At 38.3% G+C, this 20,780-nt stretch overlaps 1 protein-coding gene across 2 annotated transcripts in view; it reads right to left on the minus strand.

Moving 5' to 3' along the window:
- The window catches only part of Twin (CCR4-NOT transcription complex subunit 6-like twin), a 484,682-nt gene that overhangs the window by 300,690 nt on the left and 163,212 nt on the right, over window positions 1-20,780 (minus strand). The window contains exon 5 of one of the 2 annotated variants that reach the window (XM_083107017.1): window positions 13,667-13,722. The exons of the other annotated variant lie outside the window; for it this stretch is intronic. Coding sequence (XP_082963143.1) covers window positions 13,667-13,722 — 56 coding nt within the window. The remainder of the gene's footprint in view (window positions 1-13,666; window positions 13,723-20,780) is intronic. 2 annotated transcript variants of the gene reach the window in all.

Raw genomic sequence — 20,780 nt, forward strand, 5'->3', positions numbered from 1 at the left:
TTTTTTATGTATCTAAATTGCGAAAAATTATTCTGTAATATACAAAATTAACGTACGGACAAATTATGTAACATAAAAAATTGATATCCGGATAATTCCATATCGCATGAAAAAAAGAACGTAACTTTTTTTTTGCGAAAAAATTTCGACCATTGTCGTTACTTCATCTTTGCTTTTATTGCCTGATCTATGCGACAATATGAGAGGGAAGGCGAGGTCGCGATGCGAAACTACCACAGCCACGTGGGCGTATTATACGCGCGAATATATTCACCACCCTCGGTGCTGGCTCCGACTCTGCGCTCTCGGATCCAAGTCTCGGCTGCTGAGAACTCGGGAAAATCTCAGAAATGTGACCTTTTGCGCGCGCGAGACTCTCCAACTCTCTCTTTCTCTTGGCGGCGACCTAACACCGAGAGAGTTCGAGAGCGGGGTTTCTCACGCCTGCCCACGCACGCGGAGAGATTGATGAAGCAGTCACACTTGTTGCACGTGACTGCCCCTCTCTCTCTCTCTTTGTATTTTTTATCTATTTCTACCTCTATCTCACTCACATTCTTCCCCTCTCTTAAGCGAACACCTCGTATAATCGACACCCCGAGAAGAAGTGTTTCGAGTTCATCTCGACTGTAGAAATTAACGAGCGTATCCGTCGACATAGCTAGCATAATCGATCTCGATCGAAGCGTGATCGAACAGACAAGTCAATCTGGCGAATATTTTATTTTAAGTCACGCGGCGAGAAATTTCCCAGTGATTTCCACCTGTTGAGAATTACAATAATTGTGAAATAATTTATGATAGAAAGAATAGAATAATACTTTAAATATTATCTCTTAATTATACTTTAAATATTTTCTCTTTACGTTCAATTATTTATTTTTAAATATTTTACATTTTAAATATTATCTCTAAATGGACAAAAATTTGTATAACTTAATAAAGAGCTTGCAATATAATTTCTTTTTCTAAATGAATATATTTGATAAAAAGCACGAAATTTTGATTGAAAAATGTTTCTATAAATATAGCGTGCAGAGATTCTACAAGATATGCTTTTTATACTTTCTTTTAAAGAGAAATAGATAGCATTCTTTATTATTATTATTATTATTATTATTATTATTATTATTATTATTATTATTCTCGTTATAATTATCAAGATACCTTTGAGGAATGTAATCAATATTATAATAAAAAAAAACTATTAATTTCAATCTACATCTCATTTATACACACACACACACACACACACATATAAATGTGAAAAAAATAGATAGTAAAAAATAGAGGATCGTGATATTGACTCAGATGGATTTGTGTATGCGCAAATCTATAATTTAACTATAACTCGATGTCAAAGTGTATAAGCATCGATTATGCAACATTAACTCATTTATCGATCCAACACATAGGTACGATCGTTCCCACATTCTCCATCAAGCGATCTCGTCATAAAGTCAAATCACTTTCGCGCATAAACACCATCGATCACGTAGTGACGCGATCTTCCGCGTGCGTTGATCCTTATGAAAGAAAAAATGGAGAGAAAAATCGAATTAACCCACGCAAAATCAGACATCAGCTAAGATATATATACATGTACATATATTTAAGAAACTAATTCAATTTCTCAATTTGATAGTTAATCTCCGCGAAAGGTTAATTTAATTAGCTCGAGATTCCAGATGTGTGAATTAAATCTTTTAAGAACGAAATATAAGACTCACGATCCTGAACATGTACGAAAATAATACAGAGTGCATAATTTTAATTTAAAAAATGTTAAATCTTTTACGATATATATGTCATATACATTTTTTTCAATTTCTTCATGTAGCATGTGCACTATTAAAAGGAAATATAATACAGTCAAAATTATGCATATAATCTATACATTCTTAGCTTACATAAATGTTGTTATTGCTAGAAATGGACTGATGAATTAGATCATAACAAATCTCCTATTTATATTTGTAATCATGATAAATTGAAGAGAATATCGAGTACTTTGCTACTCTACCAAAATAGCGGCTGCCACTGACGCTTGAAACCTGCAATGTCGTATGCAATCGATCGCGCTTGCTTGCAATCGGTCTCTCGCGAAACCAGTTACATCGTTCTTTGGGTTGCAACCCATCAACGATAGTGGCGACGATCGCGGTTTATGTACCACCCCTCTCGAATCCTTCTCGATCTCGATGCCTTTCCCATCCAATACACTGCATCGGGAATGGGATTGTTCGCGATGCTCACTGAAAATCGAGCGACAATGATTTCACAAGCTGGGAATTCCGCTCGCGCGAAAGAAACGTGAAAAAAGAAACTCAAGATTTTACGAACGATCAGCGTCGAGCAAGAAATGGAAAATCAATTGAAAACATCGCACTTTATATTCGATCGATGTAGCACGCATGTACGATACTTTTCCGATAAAGCAAAACACAAAATAATAAAAAAAATATTCTAATCAATAAAAAATATTACAGTTACAATAATTGCAGTTTTTACACAAGTTTTAGGTATAGTGTTTTATTTACTTTAAATAAAAAATATTTGGCACACTTGTGTGTGCTTTGGAAATATTTATAGAAAATGTATAGGGAATGTACATATCTTGAAGCTCTCTGATAAATCTAAAATCGATGTTTTCTTTGATAACCAACACAATTTTACTGAACATTCCATAGAAAATCAAATAAAAGGATCGTTTATCTTTAGTCTAGAAAATAGTGAGTAAATAACTGATTTCCTTCGTTATTTTTGTACATATATATATAATCGCCTAGCGAAAAAGATAAAATTTTTAAAAAAATACGCGCACAAAGTGTCCTCCAAGCGATAGCATGTAAAGCTGGATCTATGCCCGGTTACACGCGATTCGTCATAGTCAATTGAAACTGTCGTTGTACATATATCGGCACATAGGGACATTACTCATCTCCGTGTAATGTCTTATCGATCTTCGCTTTATCGAAGACGCCGCGGCAATGCATGAGATGTGTGGACGTAAATTATTCAGGACCGGCGATTTTGAATTACGAGAAGCCCGTGTGTTAAATATTAATATGCCGCGACCGGGGACATAGAATAAGCGTAGGAAACGCGACATAGAATAAGCAATACCGAATATATAAGAAATGACGAAAATAAGAAATATTTCAGTTGAGAGACAAGCTGTACGTTTTAGAGACCAAATCTCTGTGACAGTTGTCAATGATCTATTTCTCGATGTCGAAATATTGCATGTAATTTATTATCGATTAGTCTATTTGTGCACTCTTCAGTCGAAATATTGCATGTAATTTATTATCGATTAGTCTATTTGTGCACTCTTCAGTTCAAATTGTGCGTCTCACTAAGAAAGGCTGACTTGTGAAAATATGTATAATATTCTATTACTGACTATAAAACTATAGAATAATCCAATGGCTTCTTCACGAACGGTCGCGTGAAATACGGCGGCGTCGGAAATTATGATCTTCACCCTTTCTCTCTCTTTTTCTCTTCATCTCCCGCTTTTCTCCTATTATATTAATAAAAGGATATGGTGTGTATCTATATTACTATGAGCAGCAAGCGATCAGCACGCGTGAACTGCAAGCATGTCTGCATGGGCGCTCTTGTAAACATGGGCGACCATGCATAAGAGAGGGACTTTCACTGCACATTATTAGATACGCGTCGGAATGCGACTACCGTAAATCGCGACTGTGCAGTAGTGCCGTAAGTTGCATCGTAAGTACCTCAGCTGTGCCATTTCCTTCGTCCCAAAATTTTAATTGACCGTATTTATTTCGCGTTCGCTTAACACAGAGAAAAATTAATGTAAAAACTAATTATTTAAAAATATCAAAATATCATTTACACTGCATGCCTATTTTAACATTTTCTGTAAAAAGAAATAAAGGCAAACAAATTATAAATTAGTAAAAATACTATATAAAATTTCGATGAAAAATAAAAGAAAAAAATAAAGCGCAAAATAATCGATAATGGCTAATCTTATGTAACCAATGAGAGAATATATTTATATACATATATTAAGATTTATATTAAGATTTATATATTCTTTCTGTATCAAATTATATTTTTTAATAAATATTTCAACTCTACACAGAAGAAAATAGCAGAAAAATATTAGAAAAATTCATGCCGCGTATAACGTGTAACACGATTAAAAAATATAAGTGAAGATGGGGAGAAAGGGAATTGGATAAAATCGATTCGTGCAAGTAGGACTTGAGGACGCTATCGATCGAGAAAAAGAGCAAAGTGCAGTTTATTCGAGCCAAGTTTTCGTGTACACTGTGACAGACGCGACTTATGCTAAAAGACGAGAAAACGGATGCTGCATCCTCTAAGATGCAGTGACGCGACGCGCCTCGTAGACTTTCACCCCTTTGAGAACGACAAGTCCTCGGATTTACCCATACGCGGATAAGTCGTCTTACGTCCCAAAGAGCGGATATCGTCATATGAAAGATCAGCACCGGAATATTGCGCATACGGAGAACCGACTGGATGTCGCCTCAGCGAAAGCCAAATCTAACATCGGTCGACAAAATGTCGATATATGTATGTATATCGAAGAGTTCTTTCTCGCAGTGAATAATCTCCTAAAATAGTAATATCATTTGCTCGCGAATAAATGCATGAATGGAACGAATGGCTATTCGAAGATGAACTGAAGAGAGAAAGAAAGTGGCAAGATCTGAAATAAATATTTCATTGCGATCGATTCGAAAAATTAATAATAGTCATAGCGATAAGAGAGATGAGTAGAATTATTTTTGCATTTAAGTAATAAAACAAGTCGATCCAATTTCATTAAATTTATGATTCTGGAACTTTACAGATTTTTCTATAAAACGAATTTTTATAGATAAAAATTTATCTATTTTTCAAGTTCGTGTTTTTAATCATTTTCTTATCATTTATTTTTCTAAAAAAAATCGTAATAAAATATTAGATTTTTTTATTATTTAATTTTCTATATAATAATTAAAATTTTTCTACATGTATAAAAATACTCAACTGTAGACAAGCCATAAAAGAAAAAAGCTGGTTAGTAGCATGCTCAATGAGAAATAATCCGCTTATCTGAAAAGGATTCCAGCCTACCGTTAAAACGTTATTATCTTTAATGACGCATAATATGGCGATAAAAATTAAAAAATTATAAATGCAAAAGTAATAAAAGTGAACGTTTAACAGCTCGTTACAAGTATTAAATGCGAGAATAATGAAATTCTGCTGTCGCATGTATTTGTAACACTATTACCTGCAAAGTTATGTATCTCGTGCAGGATGGTGTGACATTTATATTGCTCGCTAACAAATTCTTGCTCTATTTAATGCAATTCTGAAGCGAAAATTGTAAAAATAAAAAGGCCTTTGTATGTATTCGAAAATATATACTTGTGCACAAATACATACAGTTGCATTCCATCGAGTAACAAGTATTTAACAATCAAATTAATGCTGCTTATCAGCATTGATTAATACCCACGTAACTGACTGTGATAAACTGACCTAAAGATGTAATTTCCTCATTTATTAGTTGCACAAATCGACGCATCATAAAATTATTATCATCGCATAACTATCAGTAAATGTACCGACAAAATATTTAATAAATTTTAATTAACAGCAGTGTGTTATTATTTAAATTCTTAAGTTTATGTAAGATTGTTAAAATGGGATAAAAAAACAGGAGATAAATTTTCGAATCTTTTTTTCTGAAATTTTCTGTAAATGAATTTGTAAAATTTCTTGGACGGGAACCTTAACAGACATCTTTTCAAAAATATGAATATGGATAACTAATATTCCGCATTAAGCATTATTCATATTATGCCATCACTGATATTTTAATGCATCTTTCCTTGTTCATTTTTAAATAAAGCAGATATAAATGTAAATTGCGTTTGAGTGGGCGGTTCTGGTTGCCAACAATGTAACGCAATATAACGTAACCAGGAAAAGTGGCAAAGTAGTGTAAATGTATACATACATTTGATTGAATCTAGATATGCCGGAAGGGCATTTACATTTCATGAGACGTCGGCTTAACGTTCTTAGAACGATGATAATATGACGTATCTCAGTTACTGCTCTCTTTCTCTCTCTTCCTCTCTTTCTCACGCCGGAATTCAAAACGCTCATCACGATCGAGTTCGCGTACTTAAAGATAAGATAACGCCTCCAGGTAAGCCGTCCGAATCGCGTCTGCCTGCGAAATGACTTCTCATAATGCAGATATATCCCGCGAATGTAACAGGTCAGATGAGACCGACGTGATAATGTCACTGTGATCTTTTCAGATGACACTGTGAATGAGAAAAAATTCTAATACCTTAGAATCATGATAAAAATTTTAATTTCATTTAATTTCACAATAATGTTTAATAACGTCGATGCTAGGAAAAAAGTCGCGCAAAGATACATTTTAAAATATTTTTATTAATAAATTTAAGCAAAGATGTTTTTAAAATTTTACTTAAAGTTTATATAAGAAGAGATTCAAGATTAAATTACATTCTCTATATTTATGGAATATTTAATTCTCGTTACGCTAGTTGTGAATCATTTTATACGCCCACGCGAAGAGAAAAGACACGAAGGAAATAAATATTTTAAAGGCGCACACATATATACCTCTCGACAGAGAATAGAATAGAAAGACGACAGTTCGAGAAGCCGTAATTCACAATTCGAGCGCGCCACAACTGTAGCTAATGAAATAGCACATAATAGCAGATAAGACTCCTCCGCGGAACGCGAAGATGACTATGGCATGCTTCTTCTTCTTACTTATGCGAGGTCGCCATAAATCTCCTGCCGGTACGAGGAATTCGCTCGAAGATAACTAAAGATCGCGAGCATGCAGCTGCAGCTCGGTGAATACAGAAGGATGAGGAAACAGGGGAGACGAAAGGGGAATGAGTAGGTCGAGGAGAAAGCAAGCAGATACGTGGTTCAGGAGGGCGGAAAAGAGCAGAGGAGAGGGAGGAACGGAAGAGAGGCAGAGAGAAAGAGAGAGAGAGAATAGAGAGAGAGAGAGAGAAGTTGGTTAAAAGCGACTCCGTTCTCTTCGTGAGTCGTTAAGACAAAAGGTCGTTACAGGGCTGCTGCCACCCTCTTCTTCGCTCCGCCCTCTTCTGTTCCGGGTATATGTCACTCGCTAAACGAGTAATTAGTAATTGCGCGAGGGAGGGAGATCGCTAGGAAGTCACTCCTCTCGGGATGCTTCTCTGCTTTCTTCGGGTGTGTATGTATGTGTGTGTGTGTGTGTGTGTGAGTGAACATCGGTATGTGTACTCTCTCGCCGTCGTGCAAACAAGCAATGATAGGCACCGGGACGTTTTCTACCCCTTCGAAGAGGATCCTGTCGGAGACGGAGGAGTTTCCCGGAGGATTGCGGCCGGCTGCTGCTGCTGCTGACGAAGTCGATTCCGGGGACGTCGCGCTCGCGCGCGGCGAATCAATATTTGAACTCGCCGCTATGTAAATCGCAGAATACCCCCGGCTACCGGGAGCACGCCGGAAGACCCGAGGAGTCGGATTGAAACGTTCCGTTAAACTTTCCGCGGAAAGCAGTGCAGGCGATCGTCATTGTGTACGTCGGGGAGAACTTATTTGGTTTGGCCAAATTCGATTGTGTGAAAATTCTCAAAGTTAAGAATAGAGAGACGTGTAGGAGAGATATATGTTGTATTTGGAAAATTTATTGCGATGAATTGAAACAGGCAGATTCGATGTTACGCGATATAGATGCCATCTCAGAATATCTGTCAAGCCTATACATGTATCTTTGCGATCGTGATTGTTGTTTCAATGTCTTTTCTTTTGTACCAGTTTGGATGATCCGCAATGGTTTTTCTCTCACGAATGAAGCCATTGAAAGGAAAAGGCGGAGGACCCAAGTATTTCGTGAACGAGTCGGGGAGTTCGTCGAAGCACTTCCGGGGACGATTCTTTGCAAGGACTTACTTTTTAAGACCGTCCGCGTTTTGATTGCACAATCGATTCGAGCCCGGGCTTTAAGCGGCGCGAAGAAAAAGTCACTGAATGGCGACTTGCTCCTCTTTTTCTTTCCCTTTTTTCTTGTTTTTTTTTGTCTTTTCTGTCACCGTTCGCCCTCGAGAATCGCCGCTCCGACAACGATCGATCGACTTTGCAGATCAATGCAAAATAGCCGCTTTTGCGACAAGAAAACTCTTCGAGACAACGACGACAGGAAACTTTAAATATCGCGTCCTCTTCCTTAAATCTTCCGTTCGAAAAGATTGAATTCCGTCTTCCTGCCCATTCTCTACTTACTCTTGACGATCGCACAAGTCGGTGCCTCTTCTCTAAAAGCCAATCTTTAGTTCTTGTGCTGACTCTTGAATATGCGACGGAGATTACTTTTCGAACGTTAGAAAAAGATTCTATTTGAGACGGCAGATTTTTCTAGAGAATTGTTCATTGTTTTCAATAGTTTCTTAATGTAGCACAATTTTAGCTTTCAAAGAATTTTATATTATAATAATAACTATCTTTATTTAAATACATTCAAAAATATTTTATATATTTTCATAAAACATTTATTAATAGTAAACATCAAATAGAGCTACATAAAGAATTATTAATTATATTTATAAATATTTCATTTAGGTATAACTTTTTCTATAAAAAATATATTCCAGCGGTACTATTCCAACTGGTGCATTATTCAAGTCGCCTCCGAGTTAAAAGAAACGGTAATGTAATTAAATGTTTATTCCGAACGTTCACGGTACGTTACAATTTATGTTTCCTTCGTAATTAAATCTCCACAACACGTTATGCTAGTTTTTACGATGTTATTACGTTCTTATCGGCATATTTACTCGCTTATATCGGCGCATTTGCTCGCTGCTTTTAAAAAGAAATAACGCTCACGGCTACGCGGCATTAATGATGTCCCGTGCATCACCTTTAGCATCGTTTCGTCTCTCATCATCGTTTCCCGTTACGTACTTCATCAAGTGAAACATCCGAGCTTATCACTTGCACGCGCGTGCGCGAAAAACGATAAACATATCGTTCGCAATATTAGACGAGCGTAATAAAGTAATATCGATATAGCTGCATCTCATCATCCGTGAAATGCACACGCATGTCCGTGTGTATAATGAGACACCGAAGAAGGATATTAATCATTCTCGTATACGTGTACGTGTGCACGTAAAATATTTCGCGTATTTTGCGAATGCGATAAAATCCGTACTATAAATCCGTTTATGCAGCAATGCAGAATCATGTACACGTGACGAAATTACGTTAAAATGAATTATAGCTGAAATGTAAAACCGTTTATCCCGTTGACAGAGAAAGAGAGAGAACAATGCGGTGTAACTGGGTGAATCATTGATAAAAAGCTAGACTAGTCGGACAATTTCAAGATCCACTGCGTCAAGAGAGAAATATACACAGAAAGATTTGGTTTCTTTCAATAAAAGAGTTAAAAATCACTTAATTGAAAAATTAAATGCTAAATTAAATATTTTTCCATTTGCATATCATTCCATTTATATCGCATAAGTCGCAAAAGAAACTTGAAATAAAACTCAAACTTTCCTCTAAAAATTTTCACTTTGCAATTAAAATTTTCTTTTAATTTATTAATAACGTAAAATTAGATTACTATCATTATACATTAATATCTATTAATTTACAAGTTTTTTACTAGTATTGCTTTTTGTATATGAACAGGAGAAGTCATTTAGAATTGCAACTATGTCACGGCTACGAAATACGCACGTAAAACGTAAATATCTTAGAGTTTTATTAATGCTTTAATGAAAGCACGTTTCTCCCTCCCTTCCTCCTCTCTTCTCGGTATGCGGCAAAGTAAGCCGCAGTAAGCCGGATTATGTCGAAAATAACAGTGTAGGAGAGAGTAGTACGTGTGTGTGGAAGCGAGAGGGAAAGAGAGAGGACGCTTCGTCCCCCGGAGAGATGACGAGCATTTCCGCCGCCTCGTATCCTGTCGGACTATTAAAAAATGGACGATGTCGCGCGATGATATAACGCGTGGCAGCGAATTACGTTACGGAAAAACGTACGTGACAGCAGGCTATAGCATCAGGCAAAAACCGACTTTTTATTACACACTGAAAGAGGACTCGGCTCTCTTTCGCGTTCGCCATCGATCGATCGTACATGCATGCGCGCGACGTTAATTTTTGACAAGTGTCACTGTGAGTTCTACTCGGTTCCGATGTTCTCGTTGAAGGCACTATCGATTTCGAAGGAGGCTCGATCCGAAATTGCAGCTGCACCGGCTTTTATACGACGAAACGTCCAACGCAATCAATTTTCGATCGCGAGTCGGAACGGTGAAGTTTTCATGAGAGATCCCAGTATAAATCTGTATATCGTGCTTTTTTTTTATCACACAGTATCGCAGTTGCCACTATACAAGTTTGGCGCTCGTTCAGCTTCCAATCTTTCAATTCTCGAGTCTTTATTTTCTACTTTGAATGACTAATTGTCAATTGTCGGGTTTTTATTTTTTAATTTCGACGAATGAATTATTTTCTACAATATTCAATTCTCTATGCATTACCTTCTCTATAAAATATATTATCTATTTATAAAAAATACTTTTTTACGCAGCGTTTATTTATTATAAAATATATAATTTATTGAAGACAAATTTATCTAAATTTGTGTATTATAGAGTAAATGTGCTTTTTATGAAATTCTAAATAATAAATACACTTTGCGATATGGAGGCGTACAACTCTCTATTTTCCAACTTTCACTTTTCTTTCTCTCTCTCTCTTTCTCTCTTTACTTTCTATATAATAATTTCCCTCCTCGATTTCCCTCTTCTGTATAAGAGAGCGAGTTTTCTTGGAAGACTTTCTGCAGATACAGTTATACGTTGGAATAAGATAACTCCATTTGCCGTATAGCGTTATAAGGTATAAGAGCCGACATAGCATGCATCGAAACGGCATTCGTTTTCATCGTTAAAGAATGGCACGGGGTCGATAAAGACAACGGCGAACGGTATTTGCATTTACAATTGCCGTGCGCTACCGCGGATTATCCACATCCTCGTCCACTTGTACAATCGCTATTGAGAAATCGATCGAAATCAAGAGCAAAAAGAGAAAGAGAGAAAATACATTTTTATATTTATATCAAGCATATCATACTACCAGATATTCGGGCCACCGTTATTACTTTCTCCAATCTCAAACAACGTGTAATACACGTTACTATCTACGTGTGATGCGTTTTATTCTAAAAATGCTTATCTAAGGAAAGGTGGAAGGCATTCGATGGCGACGTGTCGATTGTATGTGCGCTAAGAAGGAGAAAGCGCTCGGTACGACTTGGTGTTACAGAAAAAAAAGTTACAAGCGGATCGCGACGCGATAAGTTTGCAGTCCCGGAAATAACGGTAAGGGAATCCTTTTCGCAATAGATAAGTAATTAATTCGCGAGCCGCGCGCAAATTAATTACTTACCTATTCACCGACGTTCTCGTCGTTGTCGACTTCCCCAAAAAGGACAAGACGAAAGAAAAAACGCACACCGCGATATGCTGCATACGGGATGTACGGTTACTCGCGAGAGATGCTTCAACGAATTATTGAGGCAGTAACTGGGATCGGGCTCTCTCTTTCTCTACGATATTCCGATGGATGGCGAATTAATGGAGTTCGAGACTAGGAAGTCTTGTTTACGAGCGATACAGTTCATTGGAGCATAAATATAAAGCAGGAAAGAGGAGTAAAGGGGAGAAATGCTTGTTACAAAATATTAAGTATATTCCGTAACAACATCGATTATGCATTCTAAAAAAAATCTAAATAAAATATCACTGATGCAAATAATCTTATGTGAAATGGAAAAATTGGAATTTAAAACAATTTTCTTTAGCTATCAATTTCATACGATCTGGAAATCGTCTCGCTAAATTCGCCACTGAATATGGCCGGGGGCGAACGCGAGAAAGTATATATATACAGATAATATTGCAGAAGAAAAATATAGATATGGTGCAATTCTCCCATGCGGAAACTATTTTGCGGAGGAAGTGAATTGCTAGCGTGCACAAACTTGCGAATAATTAACAATGTTCACTTTTATGTATTTTATTTTATACGAAAAATAGAAATTCGAATTGGAATAAATCCACGAGAAGCGTAAAGTATCGTTCATGCGAACAATTTAGCGAATGTAGCCTGCGGAAAGTCCAAGTGATGAATCAAGAAAAGAGAATGGCGGAGACTAACTTCTCTCTGGGAAAGATACTATCTATTTCGAAAGTAACGAGAGATATAGAGACTGCGGTTTGAATAATGCAATATCAATTTCGATCGTCCGATAAACATCAGATATTTATTACGAATGGCCCGTGGTTATTTATAAATTGCTGCATTATTCAGTGAAAATTATTAGCTCATCAGCGAATAAAATGTTGTACCGCTCAGGATATCGCTAATGTATTTATATCGATCATAAAATTAAATGTATAACGCGAAAGAAAATTAATATCATCAAAGGGAACACGGGATAAAATGACTAATGGAAAGAGGCTCGCGTGTATTCGAGGATAATTCGCAAACATACATGTATGCAAGGGACAATAAAGAGAGAATAATTAATCATTTATGTAAATAAAATGAAGATATTTATATGACACGAGAGAAAAATCAGATTGTCAAACAGGCTGCGGATAAAGTGAGTGGAGAAAAAAATTCGTGCATATTTGAGAAAAACTCGCTTATTACGTTTGCGAGAGGCGACAAGAATGGAAAATAGGGACGACGGTGCGCGACCGGTAATTTCAATGCAAGCTCCGCGAGAGAGAAAGAATGGATAGTAGCGGCAAGGATGAAGCAGGGACTGCGCGCTCTTAATGCGAAAAGTTTAATGATATTAATGAAAGTGGCTGTATAGCGGTAGGCGCGCTGCATTTTCAGCGCGCGCGCGACTCAACTTTAATAATATCTGCTTCATTTACATTCTCGCAAATACTAGGATGAGAAGGTCCGGCGCGCACCGGAGACCGCGCGCTAAAACGAGGTCGGTGCCGTGCGCCCGCGAGGAGATAATTCGAGAGCGACGTCGCCAAGAGAAAGAGAGAGAGAGCAATGTTGCGAACCGCTATCTCTTAATTTCTCGAAAGGCCGCGACTGCTCTCTTCTTCCACCGCATCATTTCCGCATTATTGTACATCTGGTACGTCGGGAAGTAACGAGCGGCACGTTTTCTCCGCGCCGCGTAATTGTAATTCCGCTAAATTACCGACTCTCGAAAGTGCGTAACGGCGCGAACGATGCCGATGGGAAGGCTCCCGGTGGAGAAAAATATGCGCGCCGTCTAAATTCTCGCGATATCTCTCCGCTTTATTTCTCTCGTCGTCTAATCGCGACTGGATGATGTTGGGGAGAGAGGAGAAGAAGCGCGATTAGATCTAAATACGCGTGGACCTTAACGGATGCGCGAGATCATCAACGTGCGTCGTTTATGCGTATAAAAACTCTGTTTCGCGTCCGTTGCTCGTCCGCGAGATTATCGTTGCTATCGCGATATTCCTTCCCGCTTTGACTGTCCGTCTCGCGAAATGAGGATGAGCGACGATTAAATTTAATTAACTGTAACAGCTGGGACTTACCGGCTCGCCGGAGTATCCGGTGGCACTTGCGCGCTTAATGCGAAAGAGAAGCTTACCTGAAACAGAGAGAAAAGGGGGTAGCGATGATTATTATTATTCCACGCTTAAATGAGAAAATTGTCGGTTAAAATTAATACCGTGGTGCTTCAAAGAAAGCATCTTTTCTCTTTTTTCCTTTAAAAATGCTATCTCAAGTAATAATGTTCTAGATACTTTTTAATGTGTTTGCGCTCGTTTTTTAATTTTAACATTGTAAATATGTATGCTGTTGAAATTCAAGATATAACAATATGAATTTTCTATGTGTTGTTAAATGGTTTAAAAGTTTAATGGCTTTAAAAGTGATTTCAAATATTTGCATGAAATGTGATGTGTCATTTTTAGAGATTAAAAGATAGAATATGTAGGAGAGTGTCTCACACACACACGTATTCTAAATTTAATTTCCAATATCTATTTAATTTTTTAACACCTAATAAAATTCTAACCTGGAAGTTAACTAATGAAATAGATTAAAATAAAGGGAAAGATTAGATATTTTAATCAAAATGATAAAATGTCGCGATAAGGAATATTATTAAATTCTTGCTATGAAGAATTCGAAGAATTGAGGTCAAAGATAAGAATATATTTTTCAGAAAAATAGTCCAGAGCACATATGATATGATTTCTGTATGTTATATAATATTATATATATATACACGTATGGGAATACACGTATAGTCTCAGATGGCACATATAGAAGACTGATCTATTATATTACTTTTCGAAAGCTCGAGAGGGAAGAAAATGTCTTAAGGAGAAATAAGCAATATTTGCTGAATCGGACAGGACGATTCCATCGATATTATGACGCCTTCTCTCAGCTGCTGTCTCTCTCTTTTCGAGTTCCTGAGAAATTCTCGCCGAAAAGAGCGTCGCAAAGAGGGTCACATTCTCGTACATATAGTGAAAAATACCGATCGAGATCGATTAATACGTAACCCTCGTGCCGAGAAATTCGTCGTAATCTCTCGTAGTTGAAGCCTTTAATCTCGTTCGCAAGAATGATGAAAGATGTGGAACTGCCGCGGATTTGTGCCGTCAATATAGATTCCGGTCGCGCGACCGAAGCCCCTAAGTACTTCGGCGACTCGTTTCGACCACCCTTTGAATGACAATAACTCCCTCCGATATAAGAGCGAAGGGGAGAAAATGGACGGGCGGTCGACAGGATAAGAGAGTCTCTGCACGAGGGCGATTGTCGCCGGGAAAACGACGGTCGCTCGTAGTAACATCGATTGCAGATCATTCCTCTGCAAAATCGCGGGATTTATGGGGATTTCGTAAGGATTTTCAAACGTGTTGAATTTCGAGATAAGCAAATTTTACCGGACCTTCTTTGAAAGATCAGTATTTGTAAAAGCTATAAAGAATTTTATTTCTCCTTGCATTATAGGGACATTTTATTTTTGTACATTCTTATTTATTGTAAAATTATAAATAGTATATACATGTATAATACTGAGGTTGCAAATAAAATAACTGGTTCTCGATTAAAAATCTCATAATGCATGCTCTCTCTCTCTGTTTTTATTCTCTATGTCTTCTGATAAATAAGATATAATTTTTATTAAATATCAGTGTCTTGAAATTAGTACAATCAATGTCAGTTTGCGGTTTAGAAAGCATTTATATCGTTCGATTATATTCGATGTAGGACATTTCTCTTATTCCTTTTCTCTCTTTTTTTTCTATGAAACCACAAAATGACGATTCTAATCCAAGATACAAAAATATTCTCGGTCCATTATTTTCAGTCACGATATCGTTTTTGAAATAAGAGATTTTCTATAAACGACCTATAATTTACCTCTTTTATTAAATAACAGGTAATTTTTGTCAAGACTAAATAAATCTATTCGAAAAAAAGATAAATATATCTAATCGAATGATATAAACGATATTTCACTGCAGCAATAACGCAAAACGACATGACGGACCACACATCGATGTCAGTAGCGCGCGAGCACGAAACCCATAACTCGTGAGACTCATGAATAAGCACGCGACATAACGAGTCTTTTCCCGTGGGAATTTTATACGAGACGAGAATATATCGCGAGAGAGATCGCGAGAGAGATCGCGATAGCGAAAAAGAGAAGGAGAGAAAGAAAGAGAGAGATATGCGCGTGCACGATATGTGCACTTCGTATTTGGCTCTTTAAATAACCGCGAGAGACGGTCAACAGGGGGAATAACAAGAGTGAGAGTGGGAAAGGACTTTTCTACGTGATCCTCGAAGAGCGGCATTATCCCGCCGGCCAGCGCCGCGATAGCATCTGAAACAACGCGAGCGAGAGGACGAGGTCGACGAGTGCAACGGCGTTGCTGCACGCGCGCATTGCACACGTATGCATGTAGATACGTAGCTAGGTAGGTGCACGCTCCCACTTCCGGCGAGAAAAAAAGCGTCGAGCTGATCTCTGTCTTTCTCTCTCTCTCTCTCTCTCTCTCTCTCTCTCTCTCTCTCTCTCTCTCTCTCTCTCTCTCTCTCTCTCTCTCCCTCACTCCAAGCTGTCTACTGACGGAGGTCTCGCGGGTCAATCGGAGCACAATTTCCGCTTGCTCGCATCCTCTTCTCGCGGCCAAATTGCCCCGATCTCGTGATCGGCCGACGACCCGCGAATGCACCGGCCAGGCCGATCCTCCCCGGAAATTTCAAAGCGTGTTACGTTCAGGATTCCCGAGGACGTGTCGTGTCTAGAAGTGTTTTCGAAGATTCTAGCGGAAAGCTGCTGGAATTTTCGAAAATGAGATATAAATATATAGGTATTGCATCTGTATATATTTCATTTATACTTATTGTATTTTTATAAAAAATTCTCTGCAATTTACAGATTACATATGCATAAATAAAACGGATATTTAAATAATATAATAACATTGCTACGATAAAATATTACTTTAATGAACCGATAATAAAAATAATTAGGCTTGTTTATTTAATTAAGTAAATTAAATAAATATTTTTAAAGCCAAAGTTTAGAGAAGATGATTTCTTTCGTATAATTTTGTATATAACCTGAGATATTTTATAAACGTATATTAAATTATAATAGCAAATTTCTTTTCACCTTATTTGAATATCATAGTAGGCGTAGCGTGTAGCGTGTCGCAATGCATAACTTGCTAATCATGTATGCAAAGTTTCGCCTTCATTCCATTTAATTAATACACGCTATATTTCTCCCATTCCAGAGAAATATTCAAGGACTCGCTCCAAGATCGGATTAAATCTCTTAATAAATGTATCTATTTTATCTGCATTTTGTACATAAATATATTCTTTCACTTGTCGCATCTTGGAAGACTCGTTCTAGATTCTACACAACTATCTATTCTATTCCATTCTATTCTAATGTATTCTCTCTCGCCTGAAACTTCCGCCCTCTCCAAAGTACTCGTTGTGTAAACGAGTACGACTCGGCGCAAGTAGAGATACGAAAGGAGGAGGAGAATGCGTGACGTGACTCGGCCGCGATGAATGATTTATCGTTTGCTCGCTCGCGGATTATCTGGTGCGCATAAATTACACACTTCTCTCGAAACGAAGCAAAATGCGTGTACAACGGCGGCGGAAACGCGAAACGCGGTAACGGTACCGCCGGAAACCGTGGCGCGAATCACGGCCGATCCTTCGAAGGAAGCGTCGAGATACACGCGCGCGCGCACACGATGTACAAATGCACTCGCCACATCGCTGCACATTCGCTGCTCGTAAGCAGATTACCCGCGTGACTGTTGCTGCCTAATTGCCCGCATTGACCCAAATTCCAAACCGATAAGCACCCCTGTTGCAGGATGCAAGCGTCAGTTGGTCCGGACGAGATTTCGGCAATGAATGTTTAGTCAACGAACGATATCTGCTTGTTCACCAAGGGACGTAGAAAGCTTACGTGATTGAGTTTGACTTGCAAAAATTTTAATATTCAATAGCCTACGCTCTTGTTTATTTGCGCATTCTATTTGAATCGAGCAATATATATTTTTCCGAAATCTCTTTAATAATTAGTTTTAGATAATCAAAGGCTTGTATGCGATATTAATAGGGATATATTTTTAACGTTACGTAGAATGATTCGCGTGACTTTATCATCTGAAATATCATTATTAAGAATACTAGAAGGATTGTTTTGAACGAAACTAAATATATTTTCGAGTTAATTAAGTAAGGAATTTTGATAATATTCCTCTGCTGACGATCGAGTAATTTGCGCCAGCTTTTCCACACCGCTGATGGGGAAAAGTGCGCTTATTAACTTTTAACTCGCCGGCTTTTCCACCGAGTGAGTACGTAAGTTACACGACGGTCCGATATTGCGCGATTCCAGGTAGGGCAACGTTAGCGGCGAGGGACGGTATATGCAAAGCAAGAACACAGTTACGGCGATAAATGTCGAAGCACGCCGCCGGGTGTGTTTTATTTTCGCACTCCCGCGATATGGAAATTCGCAATTTTCACCCGACATTGCGTAATTTCCGTCTTACGCTCGAAAGTATCCGGCGCTGTGATTCTGTCGAGTTAATATCCCAAGGAAAAAGGTACGTCGCTAGCGCGAGAAAGACCTCCTTAAGATGTAAATAAATAATTAAATTATAATCCCTTCTCTCGGTTAATAAGGATTAAAAATTAAATTCGCGGGTAATAATGCTTTTTCCTTATAATGTTGCGTACGAAATTTTTAATTCCGCAACGACTCTTCCGTACTTTTTAAATCGTAAATCGATACTTTCAAGCTTATCCTAGTCGATTTTCTTTCACACGAAACTACGATTTCCATTCGCAGAGAAAAAAGTGACACTTTGTATTGAAGGATTGAGTTGTCGGAGCCACTGCTACGGGATTCGCGAGAGCGCGCGTATAACGATCCGGAAGTTTCTAGGAAAATCTTTGCGAGCGACGGTGTATAAAATGCGAGAGCAAAATGATCGGGCAAGAACCGAAACACGAGCGTAACTCTGCGCTAAAAGTTTCGCCTGACGATTCCGGACGGTCGGCGCGGCAGAGTTTCGTTGTTCGCTCTCTCAGAGGCAATCGGCGAAATTCCAATTGAGTGTCGAGGCCAGACTTTCAGGGAATAAACGAGAGTTTGTCGACAACTCGCTGCGATTCAACGCTTCTCTTTCGCAATCGCGTCGGAATTAAAAACACTCGTGCACGCGAGCGAGCGTAAAGAAGCGAAGATAAATGTGAATTGTGAGTCGTATTATCGGCATCAGTTTTAATGTCGGTCGTAATAATCTAGATAATCTAGATAACGATTGACGAAATCCCTTTTATTAAAAGTACATAATGAATATACTTGATTTTTTTCTTTCGTCATACTTGAGCTTGAAACATCGTATAATAGCCCGTGATTTGCACGGTTATGTTGCATGAGATTCCACTAGAAGGAATATCACTTCTCGCGAGTATAATTGTACTCGACCATTCTAGGAAAAACCATCGTTCCGCTCAGCAGCAGAGTAAACAATCAAAGAGAAGAAGTTAATTCGAAGGGATTTAGCGAGTCTAAAGTGACTTTCGGTTTAAATCGCAACAGATCCCTCGTTGCTCCTGCGAAAAAGAGGATCGACAAAACACGTCGCATTCGTGTATCGGCGACGTGGAGAAAACATCTCGAGCGTCTCGGCGAGAATGCCGAGAAGCGGACACGGCTATTATTATCAATTGCGCGTAACAACTAATTACCCCTAATTATGCCGGGGACATCAAGCTGTAGTATAACGGCACGGTTCCCGTCGTGCGAGAGAAATTACGACCCGCTGCGACGCGACTCTCGATGTCTGCACCGTTGCTCATCATTGCATTCCCCGCTTTTGACGAAGGGGAAAGGGAGAGGGAGCTCCTTTGACGATCGCGATGCGCGATCGCAATTACGACGGCACGTGAGCGGAACGTGAAACGGCGATTTCGTTTTCGAAACAGACGGCAATTCCGCGTAATGCGTCTGCAGGCCGTTTACCGAGATCGCTGAAAGTTCGATGAGATAGGTATTTTAATCAATTCCGTCTTGATGTACGAGACGCGATGATGCGACGAGTAACGATCGAATGATCGATTAGTTTCAATGTGTTAAGTGTTTCTTGATTTTGCATGGAAGAGTCAATTTTATGAATAAACGTGAAGTACCTTTTAACGGAGAGAAACTGGAGCATTTGTAAAAGCATTTGTTTTAAAGTAAAAGAGAGCAAGAAGGTGTAAAAGCGCATTCTACATTTCGCATGAACAATCTTGCTTTTAGTACGTAGCATTTCGCTTTATACTTCAAAGCATTTGTTTATCCGTCGCTGTCAGAGAAAATGCCTCTCTCTCTCTTTCTCTCTCTTTATCAATTCATTCGTACCATTAAAAAATATATAAAATTATGAAATCTTATAAGATATATCATAAAATGTGTTAAAAAAGTGTAATACATTCTTTTTATACTTCTCTTCCTTAAAAAGAAAACAAAAGTTTCAATTCTAAGTATAGAAATAAATATACTAGCAATCCTTGCTCACATTTCTCAAAGTACTTGCTTCGATAAGTAGATGTAAAAAGAATTCGCTTCGCTCTATAAAACAATATCTTCGCTGGCTCCACCGTCTGGTAGCTTTGGCATCATCAAGACACACGTGCTAGCTTCCCTGAGGAATAATACCTCGCAGCATCGCACGCTGACGCAACATAAATCTCTCGCGTGGGTCATTCGGCCCATCTTAAATCCCGGAAGCGAACGAACGTTCCGTAATTATATGTGAAAAAAATGGAATCTTTTTTTCCTCTCCTAATGGAATTACTGCAGAGGCGAAACTCTGAACTTACGTGACGTTATCGACGAATGAAACGCAGTCTTGGCGAACTATGGCCATTAATTAGGAGCTCGCAATGTATCGACAGATCTGCCAGAACTTGTATTCGCGCGCGAGGTGCGAAGTAATTTTTTAGTTTCCAGAAAACTGCTTCGCCGTGTTTCATTCGTATGAACGACTAGCTACAATTTCCCACGAATCGAAGATGTACATTTATCGCGTTTCACGCCGTAAAAATGGAATCCTGCATCTCGAAGCATTTGTAAGTTTTAATAAG

The sequence above is a fragment of the Camponotus vicinus genome, unplaced genomic scaffold (assembly GCF_025532165.1).
Source record: "Camponotus vicinus isolate PSW18456_S1 unplaced genomic scaffold, iyCamVici1.0 SCAF_8, whole genome shotgun sequence".
Taxonomy (NCBI): Eukaryota; Metazoa; Arthropoda; class Insecta; order Hymenoptera; family Formicidae; genus Camponotus; species Camponotus vicinus.